The 20,160-nt window shown below is 38.2% G+C and overlaps 1 protein-coding gene across 5 annotated transcripts in view; it reads right to left on the minus strand.

The window, feature by feature from the left end:
* Positions 1 to 2,270: 2,270 nt before the first annotated feature.
* The window catches only part of SCAF4 (SR-related CTD associated factor 4), a 314,126-nt gene continuing 296,236 nt past the window's right edge, over positions 2,271 to 20,160 (minus strand). For all 5 annotated transcript variants that reach the window (XM_030202137.1, XM_030202136.1, XM_030202135.1 and 2 more), the window contains one exon: positions 2,271 to 8,757. In XM_030202137.1, coding sequence (XP_030057997.1) covers positions 7,754 to 8,757 — 1,004 coding nt within the window. In that variant the 3' untranslated portion in view covers positions 2,271 to 7,753. The remainder of the gene's footprint in view (positions 8,758 to 20,160) is intronic.

The raw sequence follows: 20,160 nt of genomic DNA on the forward strand, positions 1-20,160 counted from the left end.
ACAATTTCTTGAAAAGGGACTATTGTGAGTTTTTCTCAGCTTTAAAAAAAAAAGTCCTTAAATTCACCTTGCCCTAAATTTTTGGACATTGCGTTGGACAGACCCACTCAAGACATTCTGGTACAGATGATCAGAAGCTCCATGCTGTTACAAACACTCTAAAATTAGCGCCAGAACAGCATGGGGCATTCATGCCCCTATGATCAGAATAGCACGTAAATTTAGGCATGCTATTAGCTCTGATCATAAGGGTATTTATGTGGGAGGTCTGTGCCTGGGCATATGCCCAAGATACAATCCTACCTCTGAAGTTGTTTGACAGGTCTTGGCTATCAATCCCCCCCCCCCCCCACTCCAGACCTGTCAAACATTCCAAGGGGCTGAAGGACCGGTGGAACTCCAGACCCCCCCTCCCAAGAGGAGCCCAGCCCGATAACCCCCCCCCCCCAACAGAAGGGACCTCCCTTAGTGGGGAGTGTCTCCCTTATATGGTAGGGAAGCTTCGCCCAGTGCATCCCAGGATGTACTGGGCAGTGCAGGGCACCACCATTTTGGAGGCAGTGCTACTCGTCATTTGAAGGTACAGGGCTGTTAAACTACCAGGTTGGGACTGGAGGTCCACCAGACCTCCAAGCCCTTTTTTCTGTTGGGTCAGGGGGCACTAGAGCACCAGGGAAGGTCTCTTCTGTCAGGGGTCCTCAGGTTGTCTTCCATCGGGGGGGGGGGGGGGGGGATCATCGGGTCTGGCCTCTACCAATCGCTTTTACTTTTGGTCAGCTGCCCGTAAGTTGGGTGACAGCAGCCTGATCCGTTTTTGTACAGGGAAGGGAGGCATGAGGTGGCTACAGATTATACACAGAGAACTCACATTGTCATTTAGGTTAAATCCTTTGTTGAACAGTAGTATTGCTGAGGTGACACTTCACAGTTTTCTGTTTCTCTCCCATGTACCACATCCAACTTTCCAGATTTCAGAAACAAAAGCCTATGTTTAATGCATTTTAAAAATTGTACAACAAAATGTGGACAGATACAAAGGTATGAAGATTTACAAGGCACTACATCTATCTTTGCTCTTTATGTTCAATCAGGATCTCTTCAAAACAGGGCTACCAATTGGTTAGGCTTTCAGGATTACCCTACTGGGTCCAAACCCTGATCATACAGGCACTCTAGCTAGTCTGGTTTTCAAGGTACCCACAATGAATATTCATGAGAGATTTACATGCAGTGGAGGCAGTGCATGAAAATCTCTTATGAATATTCATTGTGGGTATCCTGAGAACCTGACGGCCTGGGATGACTCCAAGACCAGGTTTGGGAACCACTGCCCTACTGAATATCCATGCGAGAAATGTGTATGCCTACTACCTACACTGTAAGCAAATCTCTCTCGTGTATTCAGTAGGGGAATCCTGAAAACTTAAGGAAAGCCTTCCCCTTCTGAGCATCATCATATTAGCCAATTCCTCTGACCAAAAAATAAGTGTAAATCTAGATAGTGCTGTACTAATCCTTAGCAGAAGCATCCACAGCCTGAAGAATAAAACAGCAGAGTTAGGAATCAATTGAAAGATGTGGTCATACTAAAATATACATAACTGTAATGGAAGAAGTACACTCACAAAACCAGGCCTCTACAGTTATACTGTTTTTGAAAATATTCTACTGTAGCCCTACCCACTTTTTATTAATATACAATTTTTTTTAAAGGCCCTTTTTCTGAATTGGAATCCTTAGCTAACATGTTCATTTTCTTAGAGGCTGTCACCTAGTTTTCAAGTTTGGGAATATCCTCCATTTTTTTAAATCTTCCATCTACTATAGTGAACCCAAATATTAGTTGTTGTTGTTTTTTTTAGTTTTCCACATCAATTTTAATTTTATAAGTATGCATTAGTTTTGAAATTTCACAGGATACTAGAGTCAGTATGAACATTGCTGGAATAGGTTTTTTCTCTTATTTTTTTTAAACACATTCATTTTCCAATTATAAATCATTAATATACAATCTCTCTTCCAACAACTGTTATAGTCAGGTTTTACATTACTTACTGGGTTAGACATGAAAGCCAATTTGAAAAAAACAAAATCCTCCACAGTAATTTGAGCCAATATTAAAATTTAAAAAAAAAAAGGACACAAACACACTTTTTCAATTTATTTTTACATCAAACTAGGAGCTTCAGTGGCTTGGAATAAAAGGATAACAGTATTACATATCCTTTACTAAAGGCTTTTTAAAATTTTAAATAAGATGGTATTTTACTTATGCAAGTAACAGTGAGAGCTCATCAATGAACTGCAAGAACCAGAAGCAACACTGATTAAAGGCAAATTCAACTTGACTTCAAAAGAAGCGTGAGATCCTGAGTCTTAGCGAACAATTTATTGGCCCTGATAAATTGCTTCTCACAAATGAAACATCACTGCTCACAAGGAAGCAGCTTGAATGCATACATATTTCAGTTTTTCAGTGCTTTATTGTTCCTGTCTTTTATTTTATCAGCAAATGTGGTTGCATTGAAGTCTTTTCTTTTCACTAAAGAGTGGTTTACACTAACTAATAATTTATCTCACACAAAAGCTTTTAAGTAAGAATGGCTGCTGACCACATGTAGCATCAGCCCACAAGCTCAAAGAACAGTTCTTACATTCAAATATTCTGTTTTCCTTTTTTTCTGCTGAAAGACATCCAAAGTGAAATGGAAATTTGACTTCATATTCAACCACATAATTAAAACAAATCCCTTGACTACTTATAGGCCTTATTTCCTAAAGTGTGCTATAGCCCTAATTCTCTTAATGGGTGGTATTAGTAAATCAGTCCCATTTTATATTTGCACAAAGGGGGTCTTTTACTAAGGCACGAGCTAAACGCTAGAGACGCCCATAGAAATACATTGTCATCTCTAGCGTTTAGCGTGCACCTTTTTGTGTGTGCTAAAAACACTAATGTGCTTTAGTAAAAGACCCCATAAGCTAATGCATATTAATGGCATTACTTTGCACTGCCATATAGCACACCTTAGTATATGAGATCCTCTATTAAATATATACCTTTGGGGGGGGGGGGGGGGGTTGTTTTTTTTTTTTTACATCTCTGGTGTTATCTTACGGAATTGCACATCACTTTTAGAAATATTGTGAACCTGTATGTTTAAGGATATTCCAAATTATTTACATTAGTTTCATGTTGACTTATGCCCATTCCACAGCCTTCATCTTTCATACTAGCTCATCCAGCATCCTATAATTTTCAAATATGGCCTCCCGTGCTCAGTCCACACCTGCTGTCCTGTTGTTTAAGCGCCACATTTTGCTAGGTAATGACCCAGCTAATCCATTGGCTGACAGAAGTATTACATTTTTGTTACTCTAAGGAAGGTGTCTTTGTTCATATCTGACACTGGAAATGGAAGTGCACTTAGCACAAGTAGGACTCGATGTCCAGAATTGGCTACCTCACAACTAACATCAAGGAAGCTTCTAAAACCCAATATGAAATGGACATATAGGGTTTGATATATACATATAAAAGTTTCCTTGGCTGTAAAGTATAATATGAAATGGAACATTTCATAGTCTTCTATGTTAATGTGATCAGAAAAAAGAAACTATTAGAAAAATATCAAAACATGAATTTGGATTCTGCTCCAAAATATTTTGGTTATAAATGTTGCTGCACTGGCCAGTATGAACTACGGAAATAGAGCAGCAGTAAATTTACATATAAAGATTAAAGGTGAGAAAGTAAGGAAATAAAATACTGATTGTTCTGTGAAATTGGAAGTTATATTAAGAAAACTCAGCGAACTGAAAAAAAAAAAAAAATTCCAGCAATTAAGAATCTATTAAACTGAGATCAAACCTCAAATTTTACTATACTATTAAAATGTTACACAAAGGAACATTTTGAAAGAGTTGGATGTATAACTTCCATTCCCACTGACCTCTTATTAGATTTGGGTAGCTTTTGCTTGTTTGTCTGTATTAATTTTAAGAATCAGGCATTATCCAAGTTCTTACTTAGGTGTGAACAATGACCCTAATATTCCGACAATCAAAACTGTTTCAGATGGTGCGCTTGGTCTCTAATATAATACTTCAGACTAAGGGTCCTTTTACTAAAGTGTGTTAAGTAATTAATACCCAAATTAACTGTGCTGTCATGCCAGTGCGGTGATTCACATTAACTGCATGGCATAGTAAAAAGCAAGGCCTGAATATGTTATGGGCAGAGAACTGGTGTGGGCTGCACACTGCAGTTAGCGCACAGTACTTACCACACGCCATCACTTGTGCAAGTTAGGCACAAGAGGAGGCATGTTGTGCTTCCATGCTAATTGCAAATACTCAATGTGTGCTAAGAAAGGTTTCCAGTCAGACATGCCGGGCACATCCCCTTCAGTTATCAAACAGTCTTTGCACTTACTATACAATAATTTTTGCTGTTAAAATGCTAAGTGCAAAAACAAAACTTCCCCCACTTTAGTAAAAGGGCTCCAAAGTTATTTTACCTGCAAATACCTGAATCATAGTCTCCACAGTTGAACATCCTATTGTATTCATCAAGTTTCCTTGCCTTGCTTCCTGAATAATTAAAACAATTCTACACAGAAGTTATTGCACTGTATAGCTCTTTACAGGGAAAGAAACACACACACACCAGTTGTCTGATTAATTCCTAAAACCTAAGATATATATGTATTAAAAGGGAGCTGAGCACTATACACAGTTGAAAAACCTCTCAGAAGGTTCATACCCCCCTACCAACTACACTTGCACTGCATTTTCAAAATGAGGCTTAAAAAAAAAGTCAGCAGGTGATCTCCAGACAAAGTCTGAATTCTTTTTATGAACACTACTTAGAATATCAAAATACAGAGAAAAAAAAATCAAACGCAAACAGAAAATAAGTTCAAGATCAATATGACTTGCAAAGAATGAGATAGCATGTCATGGAAAGGTAAAAACAGCCTCTTCTGAAGAAGGAACATTGGCTCCATGTCCACATACACACCCAGTATAAAATTATGGTTTTAAGCTTGAACACTTAATTCTGGCCAACCCCCTCATTTTGTTGCAATACCTTATGCCTTATGTTCCCCAACAGGCTTTACACTCATCGGAGCAACATCTTGCTGTTTTTCAAAAGAGAATGGTCTCCATTACCGGCCCTACTTTTTGGAGCAACCTTCCTTTAGAATTAATACATCCTCCCTCACAATTTAACGCAGCCCTCAAAACAAATTGTTTTTTTTTTTTTAAATATGTATATGGTCTGTTGCATGATCTTGTCATTTAGCAGCCCTCTTGGTTTGAGACCTATCAGATGAGACACATGGCCTATCTGGCTGTTGGTTGTAAATCTTCTGTTTTTCTCTAATTCCTCCCCTCTATCTTTATTTGATGTTGTGTTTACCTCTCCTTTATAAACAATGTAATTTAATTCTCACTGTAACCTCTCCTTTTATATTTATTATTGTAAATCGCCATGATGGCTTGTACCCTTTGGTGGTATATCATGTAATAAAGAAACTTGAAACTCTTGAAGTGGGGAATTGATAAGCACCTTTTAATAAGTTGCAGAATGTGCAAAAGTCAAAAACAGATTTAAAAACTGCAAAATATTTCCTGTGTTTGTGGGACATTGCATACTCCCCCTAATTATACTGCAACACCTTTGTCATGCTGCAAAATAACGATTGCTCATAGGCAACCTAATAGTTTACCAATATCTCTTACAAGATTTCTAAGATTCAGAATGAACTTAAAATGAATTACTTATCAAATTCAAGGGAGGATGTAAAATGTGGGTAAAACATGCAAATACTTCACTGATAGGAAGGTAAATATTTACTTTTGATTGGCACGATTCTGATCACTTGGTATGTGTTTTAATATTACGTGGGTGAAATTAGAAAATCATAAAAGTTTTAATACTACACCAATTCCCAAAACATTGGTCTCTCTAATGCATACTCTGGCTCCAAGGCCCAGGCTGATATATGCAGATTCTCATGCATACTTATTAACAGGTATTACAAATACCTGACTAAGTGGATCCAAAGTACTGGTTTGTAAACCACTAGCTCAAATGATAAATATTTTATCAGCATATCATTTTGGAAGAAGATGAATCTTTTAGGCCGAGTTAGAACTGTGTGTATACACACACACATATGTGTTCACAGATCCTGTCTTAAGATTACTTGTTCATAACTTTTGTTAAAATAAAATTTTTGAGAATGAATTAAAAGTTAAAGTCTAGATGTTTTATAATATAATTAGCAAAGAGATTTTTTTTGTGTGTGTGTTGTTGTTGCAATACTAACCTTTGAAGAGGTTTTTCTCCAGTGTATAGCATCCCACTACTTTTCCATAGAAATACAATTTCCACCAGTTGGGGGTTTGGTTCTCTAGACAGACGGAATTACTGCCCAATTTTGTGTTCCTTGTTAAGTAAACCATGCATGGGAGAGTGCCGTGCATTACACCAAATAAGTTGAATTTGTCTTGCTTACATATAAGAACCTATAGTTCTCCGATTATTGTGGAGCTGGTTTAGGGTGGGTAACACTGTCCATAAAGAATCAAACTAAAGTACAAATCTTTTACGATTCTTTTACCAACTATTTTTAATACACCATTTAAGTTAGCTGTAAACAGCAGGTTTAGACTTACATAGATACCACAGGGGGGAAACTAAGGTTATCTAATTCACTGCACTTTCAGTTGCACTCATACCTAAATTGCAATTTGGGCATTGAAAATTCATGAACAGTTGGATAGACTTAACAGGCAGCAGTGTAAAATATTTCAAACCAAGATTTAAATGCCAGTATTCTTTAGGTTAATGTTCTTAAGCAGAAACCCTGATGACATCTTCCTTTCTTTCTTAAACCATTTTGAAAATGCATCGCTGAACAGGAAAAATACTGCTGTATTGGTGTGCTTCTTTCTACTTATCATACATGGATAAGTTTCTTTTAACAATACAAGTACAGCAGAGCTGGTCTTCTCAAAGGTCATTAGGAAATTTAAATTGTTTTTACAAAGAATAATTCGGGTAAATGTTACCAAAAAACCCAATGGAAAACCCAAAATCTTGATTGCATTTGCAAACACTCACATATAGCTCTTGAAATAACATTTTTAAAAGCACTAACTTTCACCAAGTATGGTCAAGTAGATTATTAAAAAGCAACAGTCTACAAATGCCAACTATCACAAAAAATAAAAAAAAATTACCTGCAACTTGTTACATAAACAGATGTATTTTTCAAACATTAACAAAAAGTCTAATTTTTACTCAAGCACAGAATGAACAGTTCAAACTTTAAAATGCTGAACAATCCTATTCCTTTTTCTGTCTGGTGCAGTAAGAATATCACACATTAAAGTTTGTTACGAAAATAGAGTTTATTAAAAACACATCCCTACTGTTTTGAAGAGCTTTCACGGTTACCTTTTCTTTTTAAATCAAAAAAAATTCTAATTATGATTTGTAAACTTTTTAAAGTGGAGACTTTTAAAAAGTTACAGCAAAATGGGTAATGTTTTATTTATATGCATGTTTTCAGTATTTTTGTGTTATTTTGTGACTATTTTAGATAGAAAGGAAGCAATCACATTGCTTACAATTCCCCGCAAACTACTGAGAGGCTGTGATACAGCAGAAGCAAATATAATACAGCATTACTGTACATCTCTGAAGCTCTACACTCAGAGTGCAACATGATTTCAATGGTTAGCGAGGAGCCTCCACAAACGAACCAGAATCCTTCTCTGGATGCTTGGCAGCTGAGGTAGCCACAGATGGTGATTCTTCAGTTGGTTTTGGAGCCTTTGATTCAGACTCCCTTTTATTAAGTTCTGAAGCAATGTCTGTATTTCCTACTCTACCTCTAGGAGATTCATGGTTTTTCTCACTATTTTCGCCACCTGTTACTTCAGGCTTTTCTTTTCCTCGATTTTCTTCTTTTTCTCTCTGTGTCTCTCTATCTCTAGGCTCCTGATTTCTATCTCGATAGCCACTGAACCGTCTATTTCTCTCCTCAGTGTCCCAGTGTCTGTCCCGTTCCGGGGTTCTTCCTCCCCATTCCCTCCTCTCGCACCCACCAGGCCAATCATGATCTCTCTCATCATGTCGATTACCAAAGCGGTCATCTCTCTCATCGTGTCGATTACCAAAGCGGTCATCTCTCTCATCGTGTCGATTACCAAAGCGGTCATCTCTCTCATCGTGTCGATTACCAAAGCGGTCATCTCTCTCATCATGTCGATTACTAAAACGGTCATCTCTCTCATCATGTCGATTACCAAAGCGTTCACGATCATTTTCAATCCGATTTCCAAAAGGCCTTCTTCCAAATCTTTCGTGGTCTCTACCGGGATTAAACATCTGCCTCTCATTCCTGAACTGCCTTCCTTCTCTCTCTTCAGGCCCACCTGAACCTCCGGGTCCTCCTGATCCACCTGGTCTAACAAAATGACCATGTGGTGGAAATGGGCCTCTCATTCCATGAGGCGGCGGCATTCCATAGCCTCCTGGTCCTGGCGGTGGACCTCTGTGACCCATATGGGGAGGCATAGACCGGGGAGGCATTAAGGGAAATCTTTGTAGATGAGGTGGTGGAACTCCTGGAGGTCGTTGGAGTGGTATTAATCCAGGTCGTGCACCCAGAAGACCAGTTGATGGTGGCTGCAACCCAGGCACAGAATTAGGTGCACCACCTGATTGAGGATGTGTACCTGTAACAACAAAAAAAAATCAACAAATCACTGAAAAGGCTTTTTAACTGGAAATATATGCACACAATTACAAAGTAAATAAATATCAGTAACATGAATACTACAGAGATGCTAACGCGCCTTACAATTCTGGCCTATAGCAGACATGTATCTACTTAAAATACTCATGAAATGAAGGTCAGCATGTGCCATGTTTTATATGGTAATCTCAAATCCCTTAACACAGACCATACTCACAAAAGTAAAAATATCTACGGCAGTAAATTGTTTTGGGTTTATCTTATACTACATGATCACTTGTTAAGACTTCTTCCCCTATTAGGGGAACTCAAGCATTTGTCAAGTAAAACAACGTTTCTTTATACCCTCATTTGAGCTTGATGACCCATGACCTATGTAAAACAGGCCATAACGACAGCTCTTATTTAAATTTATTATCTTCTTTTTATTATAAAACTCCAAAGTGAATTACAACATAAAATAAAAGTAAAGTAACAAATAATGTAACACTATCATCCTGATCCCAACAACTCAAGTTACAATCAGAAACACGCCTATAATTAGTACAAGAATTCCCCTCTCTCTTGTAATCAAGTCAACTGAGTGCCTTTTTCTTGTGTCTAACCAGTGAAATAAATAACCTATGTATACTGTAATGTCAATAAATGGATTTTCAGCAAGGGCTACAAACAGATCAGGTTTTTAGAATAGGAGAATAAGAAGGTAATCAACTGTAAAGCAGGAGAAAATGGGCACCAAAGCAGCAGGCTAAAATCTTGCTTTACCTACTGGGATGCCCTATGACCTTGCCTCTCACACTGCAAGTCCTGTCTGATGCAGGGAACTACCTTCTGCAGTTGAATTGTAAATAGCCTTGACAGCATAGGATTTGGAAAGACAAACTTAAATCCATCACATATATTTGAATACACAGATCTAAGGCTCATTTTCTCAAATCTGTCCTGATTAACTACCCACCAAGTTAAAGTTTTCAGGATATTCACAACAAATATACATAAAATATGCTTGCCTATACCAGATCTCCCATATACTCAAAATTCTACCATGCATATTCATTGTGGATATTCTGAAAATTTGATTGTAGGAGTCACCAGCACACGTCTGGGAAGCCCTGGTCCAAGTCAGGGCTAAACTGAATATCTTTGCTACCTTGAAAATAAAATTATCTGCAGTCCTAAAGGGCCAAGGAAGGTATGTCTAGCGTTGTTTTTTTTTATCCTTCAAATTATGCAAAATTTATTAAGCTGGGGTATTAGCACATCACAGTGCTGTCAGCAAGCGCTAGTCACTGTATTAAACTACACAGTGAACACTGTGTTGAGCCAGCGCACAGTTAATGCACATATTACTACAGCTCATGAACTTAATGTGGCAGATAACACAGAGCAGTTAGCGCCACTTCTTCAAGAGGTGTAGTTAAAACTGCTTTGCTCATTACTGGCCATACTGTTCATATGTAATAACTTTTCCCTTCCGTTAACTGCCAGAGCTGGATTAACACCATATTAGATCCTAGACAAACACACATTTGTGGGACCCCCTACTATGAATCCCCATCCCCTCCCCCTCAATCTCTTTTCTCACCACCACGCCCTCTCCACATTTCACCTCTCCAGAATTAGAATGGAAAAGTTCTGGCTATGGTGGCAGTAACTGAATGAGCATGGGGACTAGGCAAGCAAATGCTCTGAATGGAGTGGTTTAATGGCTAGAGCTGGCAAACTGTCAAGTTACCAAGGTCCAAGAGGAAACTTTTAGGCCAGTCCTGGATTTCTGACAACCCTATTCTTGTGAATTATGGGGCCTGAAATACTGATTTCAATTGGGTAAAATCAGGAACTACAAACAGCACACTGAATTAGGATTAAGTTTTAAAACAGGATTGGCTGAAAAGTCTCCCTCCTGAAACTGGGTTACTTGGCAGCTCTGTAACAGGGGACTGAGAACCAGGGTTGTTTGGTAAATCTTTGTAAATAATTTTCTTTCTCCACTGCCTCTGGAACAACCAGAGATAAGGGTGGATTGCTCCAGAGAGTGAGATTTATGGACAAAACATCTGAGGAATAAATCTACAACATTTTGTGTGAGAAAAAAAGCTTCAGAGGGCAACCAAAACCAGTGTTTTGGGTTTTGGTCAAAAAACATCTGTAGCTGAAATTCACTGCACAGTTTCGACCAAAACCAAAGCTGAACTTGGGCGGCACACTCCCCGGACCAAAAGCAAGTTGCATAACCCCCCCCCCCCCCCACTGAAATCTACTGTCACCACCTGTAGGCCCTTCCCGGGCCTACCTTAGAAGCCCTAGTGGTCTAATGGCCTTGTCACACTTGGGATGTAACAGTAACAGGGATCTTAAGATAAGCAAGCTCTTTTGCATGAGAAACTGAAAATGAAGACTGAATATCCCTGGTATACAGAGGCATTACAGGAATTAAAAAGAATTTGTAGAAAGTATGAAAGGCAACAGAGGAACACCTGAGAAAGTTGTATGTACCAGACTTGGAGAGATAATATTAGAACTTATAAAAGGGCTATTCGGGAAGCTAAGCTTCAATTTTATGATAAGAAGATAAGTGAATCTGAGAACTCTTCTAAAACGCTTTTTAGAATATATTCGGAATTGACTAATATTGATAGGACTAAAAATATTTCTGAATCATCTCAGCCTTCTGAAGATCAATTAGTTACTTTTTTTTTCAATCAAAGGTAAATAATAGCCACCAGATATTTGTTTCAAATAATGATAATTCTGTTCAGGAATTTAGTGGTCGCAAAATTAATGATGTGGAGGGAATATCAGCAGATAGAAGTTGGAAAGAACGTTCTGCTGTGTCTTCTGAAATGATTGAGAAAATTATTGGTAAAGATGATAGGAAAGGTAGACAACTTGATATCTGTCCATCTTTTATTTAACATCAACTCCCCTAGTAATTCTACTTTAACTCACTGCTTTTGTTAAAAATATTTTAAAAGGAAGTATCTATCCTAGTGAGATAGCTTCATTTACATTAAACCCTATACCTAAACATCTGGATGGGGATCTTATTCAGGTAGAAACTTTTAGACCAGTTGCTAGTATCCCATGGCTAGTAAAACTTTTGGAATTTGTAGTATATTTTCAATGTTCATCTTTCTTGGAAGATTGTACATATTTGCATGTCTCAGCATGGATTTCATTCTATGCATAGTACTGAAACCATGCATATAGTACTTACAACTGAGATAAATCGCTATTTAGCTATGAGTAGAGAGGTTATTCTTTTGCAATTTGATGTATCGGTGGCATTTGATGACATCGATCATGATTTCTTATGTTTTAAATTGAGTAAAAAGGGGATTGGAGGTGTAGTTCTTGAATGGTTCTCATCTTTTTTTTGTTGTTGAGTATATTATAGTGTCTTGAAAAATGGGAGTGAAAATCAAACTCAGAACCATGATTAATAACTTTTTACTGTGTGCAAATAAACTGCTGAAGCTAAAGCAAGAGTTCCTTTTTAAGAATTGTCACATTACGAGGTCTTTTTCCTCCTTCAGTTTTGCATAAAAACGTGAGGGTGGACTGCATTATTCACTTGTGTGCTTTGAAAAATGGGAGAACATCTACTACTTGGAAGTCAGGCTGTGCAGTCCCTCAGGGGTCGCCACTGACACCACAGCTTTTCAGGGTTTACATGAGTCATCTGGGAGGTTATTTGCATTTGCACTATCATATGCTGATGATATATTTGTTTTATGCCCAGTTCAGGAAACTTTAGAAAGTCTTTTCTATTGTTAAAACAATATATAAAGGTCGTGGAAGACTGGGAATTTGCAAATTATCTTAAGCTTAACACACAGAAGACTAAACTTGTTTGGTTTGGAGAGTACAAGAAAGTTTCATCAGAAACAAGACTTTCTTCAGATATATCTTTAAAGATTGATTCTAAATCAAGAGTACTTAGAATAATTTTGGATTCCAGACTTACTTATGAACATCAGAATGCCCTAGTAAGGAATTCTTTTTTTCATTTGAGAAAATTTCGAGCTATCCAAAATTTTTTAAGTGCTATAGGATTTTGAATAAGTGTACAAACTACATTACTTACTGCGGTGTAAACAAAACTCAGATGCATCGGCTTCAACTTCTTTAAAATACAGCAGCCCAGTTGATTTTTGGTTTAGGAAAATTTAAGGCCCCTATTACAAAGCAGAGGTTAAGCCCAACATGGGCTTATCGCTCACTAAACAGGAAGTACCACCGGGCTATCGCAGCAGCCCGGCAATACTTCCCACCCCCAGCGCTACAAAAATATATATTTATTTTTGTAGTGCCAGGGTGTACCTGAAAGTAATCAGTGCCCAGTTACCGCCAGGTTAGCACAATGGCCACACGCTAAGTGCTTTACTTGCCGCACAGCCATTTCCTACAGAAAAGAAAGACTAACCTTTTACCAGCTGCGGTAAAAGGGGGCCTTGGCACACAAGAACACATGCTGACTCCAGCAAAGCCCCCTTTTGCTGCAGCTTGGTAAAAGGGGCCCTTAGTGAAATTAGCCCTTTGTCGGGTGATTTACATTGGCTAAGATTGGAATCTCGCATTCAATTTAAGATGATTTGTCAAATTTATACATGTATTTACAGTATGAATTCCATTATGGTGTGAAATCTAATATTATTTCCAGGGTTAAGAGATTTGAGTTCAAAACTTTTGACTCTTGATACTCCACCTATGAAGATGATGAGGTTGAAAGCTGTCTGGGAACATTCATGTGTTTCAGGGCCTGAGAATCTGTAATAGTTTGCCAGTGTTCATGGGATTAATACCTGTTTATCCCCCATTTACTAAGCCACGCGCTAATGTAGACACAGCCCATTCACTTAGAATGGGCTGTGTCGGCAATGCTGCGCAGTTCAGTAAACAGGGGGGAGGGAATAGATTTTTTTTTTCCTGAAATACTAAAATCTTATCTGTTCTTATTGTAAAATTTCTTCAGTGAATGGATTACTTAATTGTATATCACATCTGAATGAGATATTATTCTTGAAGTGAACCACTTTGAAATTTTGTTAAAAGCGGAATAGAATAGTTAAAAAAAAAAAAAAAAAAAAAAAAGAAGTGGAACCATGGAGCCGAGGGAAAGGGTAAAGGGGTCAGGGCAGGAGCAACGGGAGAAGGGAGGCAGGATGATGGGGACTGTTTTCTGTTCCAAGTTCATCCACTCCCCTCCTCTTCGCTGCAGACTGCTTGGAAGAGAAGGGCTGGAGAAAGAGCACTCCTTCTGCCCTGGAGCCTGAAATGAAGTGAAGGCCATTACCACAGAAAATATGTATTTTCATTACAATTAAATTTCCATTTACACCATATGGTAAATACAATTCCAATCTTTAAAAACAAAATAGAATTCCATCCCCAGAAAGCTATATATTACCATTTCCTCAGGACTAGTCAATTTTCTGCGTGTTGGTGGAAGGGGGACACACTTATGTAGCCTATTATTTGTAAGAAATATTTCTTCTATTTTACTCTGTTGCAATATTTTCTGGTAGTACAGGTTGATCTACTAGTCCAATTGTTTGGCTGTAACAATCAATGTCCTGTAGTTCCCCCCCTCCCCCCATATTCTCTCTAGCCCTCATGAATTTTGCTGTTCAAAATTTTTCATCTCTCTCTTTCTCATAAAAGTAGACCTTAAAGGATTTTGATGGGAATCTCGATTGGAACATGAACATGTAAACTGATACTGATTGATTGCGCTCTGTCTGCAACAAGCCTATTTATCAATACACATTCAAGAAATCATTTGTTTTTGGTTTTCCATGAAAATGACTATTTGAGCCAAGAAAATGACAGCAGATAATGGCCACTCGCCCCATCCAGTCAGCTCAATTTCATGTAATTTCATGCAATGTCATGGATCCCAATTTATCTCTGGCTTTCTCCTCACTTCTTCACAGGGAATGGTCTTTTCTTAGCCCATGTTTTCTTAAATTCTTCTTACCCTTTCTACTATATAGTCTGTGATGTTGTTCCTGAGTTTACCCCTTGGAACCTCATGCCCTCATCTGAAAGAAGCTTTCATCTTAAGCCCTAGTTGTAATTTTGAGGTATTTCTATGTCTCTATCATACTCTCTCTCTTCACATACTTAACACACAATATTCATTACAACATTTAAATTTATATATATCGATCCAAAGAAAATGGACAGAAATATGTTATCATTCTACTAGCACATGAAATAGTCATTACTATGGAATAAGGTGAGTTGCTATTAACATACATAGTAACATACTGCTTTATTGCTTCCCCAACATGGCGAACAATGCAAGTGATGAGGTGTGCATAGTAGTAAATATCTGAGAAATATAATTGCCAACATATCTTGGCACAGAATTGAGGTTCACTCCCATCGGCGCACGTGCAAACTAGCCGTTTGAACACACCACCCTCAAGTGAATTTTTATCCTAAATAAATCCTCACATAGCATCTGCTTCTCTGACTCAGGCTGCCTCTGATCGCCATCAGATATTACAGAGAAACCAAAGGACAGGGATAAATGTAGGCAATCAGCATCCTGGAAACAGCAACCTAAATTGAAGTATAGATGAACTTCAGCTCTGTCAGTATCTGTTAAATTTGTTGTTTCTACAACCACGTTGATCTAAAATAAGCATATTATTACAGGGCTTTGAAAGTGCCATAAAAGTGAAAATTATTGTGTAGAGTGGCTTTTTCATGTTCTTTGGGTCCTCTAGCTCAAAAGGACAGCTTAAGCTGATGCTAGAGTATTATGAACCTTCATTTACAGTCTTTGGCGCTGCTCCCTGGTTTAATTCCTTCTTGCCCTCCTCCATTACAAGTCTTTTGAGAAATGTGGCTCACAGTTCCTGTCAGAACATGATAGAAATGTGCACCTGATCTATCTAGTAAGTGCCATTTTTGTGAGATGACTTGACATCCTTCCTGCTCCTTGAGGTTCTGCAAATATAGTACATCTTTTATCCAAAATGATCAGGTTTGTTCTAGGAAATAGGTTTGTATAGATAATGTTCTCTGATAAAGGAATTTCTGATAACAGAAACTTTCCAAGATAATGGAACATCAGATATAAGGTACCCTACTGTACTAACTACATTTATAGAAAAAGATGTTACTGATCAGTTCCTTTAAGCAAACAACTCATTTGTAGCTTGAAATGCCCACTGTTTAAACATTTTAAATGCTGTAACAATGTATGTTGACACTGCACATCCGTATAGCCTCAAAGTGGTTATTTTTCCACTGTGAACACATAAGTCTTTCACTCTAACAAATTTAATATAAAAATATGCATAAAAATTGAAACAGCAAGTTATCCACAATACTGGCAGTGTGTGTGCGCACAGCTTGCTGTAGTTCAGTAGATGTGCGGACATCCCCTGTGACCATATCAACATTATCTTCAACCCAGTTTGGAAGGGCCATCTCTGGAGACATGGTGTTTTCTATTTAATTATAACTGAATTACCAAATTCTTTCATCCTCATGTTTTAGATCACATTTTGTAAAGTGATGCTTGTAGTAAAAAATCAAAACAAAATTTGTATAAATACAACTATAGAAAAATATATCACATACACTTACCATAATTTTATCAATCTCATCAGCAGTTTAATTATCACTGTACAGTAATCATTTAAATAACTTACCAACCAAGCCAACAATACCGATTAAAGGGTCCTTTAACTAAGGTGCACTAAATAAGACGCGCATTATGGGGGTCTTTTACTAAAGTTTAGCTCGAGTTATCTGCAGCAGGCCCCATTGTATTCCTATGGGCCCTGCTGCAGATAACTCAAGCTAAGCTTTAGTAAAAGACCCTCTATATTATAATCTCTACTTCATATTATACTTTACGATTGTGCCAAAAATAGAAAATCTTATCTCAATCTGAATTTTGAATTGTCTTACAAGAGTTGATATTGGTATGAACTTTAAACATTCAACTAAATCTACTATAGAACAGATGAAGATATTGTGTTTTGGGATTAGGCAAAAGTCACAACCTAAACATTGTGGAAATTCTGCAGCAAGACTTGAGGCAAGCTTTTTATACAAGGAAGCCTTGAAAAAAAAAAATCAGAGCTGAAACTTTTCTATGGAAAAGTTCCATAGAACTTCCTTCACAGTAATGCAGAGATTGATAACAATTACAAGAAAAGTTTAGTTGATATTACGGAAACTGGTTCTTCAAATTAGGTCCTATTTAACTGCTAGACCAATTTAGGCTGAGGATTCATTTTGACTTCTAATTTAGTTCATCGGGTTATAATCAAAGCATTGAATGTTAGATTGCAAGTATTACAAAATGCTGCAGCAAAATTAATATGAGGAAAGAGTGAGAAACAGGTTCCTTATATCTGATCCAATCTCATTGGATGTTTATACTGGAAAGATAGATTTTCAAGATTTAACTTTTTTTTTTAATTAAATGGGATGACTCCCACCTATTTGCAAGATTTGGTGAAGGTTTATTCTCTAGAAAGAAATCTAAAATCAAAGGAAGCAAATCTAAAGCTGCTGCTGATACATGAATGTAGATTAAGGCGAGATAAAGGATAATTAGGGGTAAAGGCCCTTAACTTTCTAGAACAGCTTACCTAGAAACCTTAGGATCGAACAACATTATCTTATGTTTCAAACGGAAATTAAAACTTGGCTTTTTCCAAGAACTTTTATTAAAAATGATTGTACATCAACTAAAAGATATTTAACTGTCCTGGTTTTGGATACATCAAGCTTCAGGGTAGAGGATTTTAAGATGCTTATATTTTATCTAAAATGTATTTTATTATTATTATTTGTAGCATTTGTAACCCACATTTTCCCACCAATTTGCAGGCTCAATGTGGCTTACATTTGCCGTAATGGCGGTTGCCATTTCCGGATAACAGAATTACAATTGGTAATGCATACGTGGAACAGATAACGGTATACCTACATACATGGTAACATACAAGTAGCATAGCATGCTTGCAACAGAGAGGTAACATGGTAACATACAAGTAGCATAGCATATTTGGAACAGAGAGGTAATCAGTCAAGTGGTAAGATTCTATTTGTGTCTATGTCATGTAAAGTCTTGTTATTTAGTATTTAAGATGGATGTTTATGGTATGCCTTCTTGAACAGATCTGTTTTCAGTAGCCTTCGGAAGATAGTTAGGTCTTGCGTTATTTTTATGGCCTTCGGTAGTGTGTTCCATAGCTGTGTGCAGATGTATGAGAAACTGGTCGCGTATGTGGATTTATATTTTAGTCCTTTGCAGTTAGGGTAATGGAGATTGAGGCATGTGGGTGCTCATTTTTTTGCATTCCTGATAGGCAAGTCTATAAGGTCTGACATATAGGTCAGGGCTTCCCCATGAATGATTTTGTGGACCAGGATGCAGACTTTGAACACAAAGCGTTCTTTTAGTGGGAGCCAGTGTAGTTTCTCTCTTAGGGGTTTGGCGCTTTCGTATTTCGCTTTTCCAAATATGAGTCTGGCTGCTGTATTTTGAGAGGTTTGAAGCTTCTTAATATGATTTGTTCTTTACATCCAGCATAAATGGCATTGCAGTATTCTAGATGGCTTAACACCATTGATTGTACTAGGCTGCAGAATACTTCCCTTGGGAAGAAAGGTTTAATTCTTTTGAGTTTCCACATTGAGTAGAACATTTTTTGCTGTATTTTTTGCATGATCTTCAAGTGTGAGATTTCGGTCGATTGTGACTCCCAAAATCTTTAAGCTGTCTGAGACCGGGAGGGTGTAATCCGGAGTGTTTATGGTATTGGTTTTAGGGCTAGTATAATCATATGTACTACTGGAACATGTTGTATGAATTAAGGTACTATGTTATGAATTATTGTTATATTTTTATTTGATTGTAATTTGCCTTGAACCAATCAGGCATTAAGTGGAATTAAAGTATCAATTAAATATAAACGTGGCATTCAAGGAGATGCCACCAGTTCCCAGTTCTATTTCTCTTATTTATTCAGTAGAGTTAAACTTTTCTCTCATCAATGTTTTTCAATAGAAATCAAACAAAATAAAATATGGAAAAGAAAATAAGATGATACCTTTTTTATTGGACATAACTTAATATATTTCTTGATTAGCTTTCGAAGGTTGCCCTTCTTTGTCAGATCGGAAATAAGCAAATGTGGTAGCAGATAGTATATATGAGAAACATCAAAGCATTACTTTGACAGTCTGACAGAGTGGGAGGGTGAGGGTATGCATGGGGACATCAAAGCATTTCATTGATATTCTAACAGGATGGGTGTGGGTAGGTGAGAGAGAAATACAACTTTATGGTTTATAATGGGCTAGAAAACCCAGACCCTTATTAAGTCCTGTCTGTTGGGTGTCAAAATATTCAATCATTCTGACTTCAAAGGTCTTATGTTCCTGTATTGTTTTAAAGTTACCTTTCAGGATTCTTACTGTGAAATCACTAGTGCAGTGTTCTGGTCTTGTAAAGTGACCTTTGAAGTAATTTCCCTGGTGGCCCAGTGGGCTATAAACCCCCACCCACCCTGGTGGTCACCCTCCATATCTTGTAGTAAGTAGTGACGAGGAGGGAGTAGCACTCCTTCCAGTGCCGCCTCCAAAATGGGATGTGCTTCCCTACCATATAAGGGAGTTTCTCCCTTGCACTGGGCAGGGCGCCACCATTTTGGAGGGAGTGCTACTCCCTCTTTGTCACTACTTACTACAGGGCAGGGGGGGTGAGGGGTCGCTAAACCACCAGGGAGGGTGGGGGTATGTAGCTCACTGGGCCACCACGGGATTACTTTTTGTGTTTGGGGGGGGGAGATTAGGGGGCCTAGAGGTTCAATGGACCTCAAGCCCCACAGTGCCCTGTTGAGGGAGTGGAGTCAGGGGGCTAGAGGTCTGCCAGACCTCCAGCCCCTGTGTCGCTCGCCGGGGGGGGGGGGGGGGGGGGGGGGGGAAGGAAGTGTGAGAGGGCTTGGGGGTGGCACTAGACCCCCAGGACTGTGACAGCCCAGGCTCACATGGACTGGGGGGGGGGGGGGGGGGGTTGAGGAAGAGCCTTACCCCAAACTGATGTTGGGTTAAGGTGCTATTCGGCCGGTAAGATCACAGTGCAATGCTCTGATCATATGGGCAGAATACCAGCGCGGTACATTTAAATATAATTTAAATGAGCTCTGCAGTATTCCCTGCGTGCTCTCGTCGGACACCCTCTAATCATGGGTGCTGGATAAATGCAGACACTAGTCCAGCGATAGTGGCTTCTAGCGCCCACATTACTTTTGATCATATGGCTGTTAGGTTGTAAGCTTTTTGGGGCAGGGTATATTGTAGCTGAGTATTTATCACCACTGTAAAGCACTGCATACATTCAGTA

This window comes from Microcaecilia unicolor, chromosome 4 (assembly GCF_901765095.1).
Source record: "Microcaecilia unicolor chromosome 4, aMicUni1.1, whole genome shotgun sequence".
Taxonomy (NCBI): domain Eukaryota; kingdom Metazoa; phylum Chordata; class Amphibia; order Gymnophiona; family Siphonopidae; genus Microcaecilia; species Microcaecilia unicolor.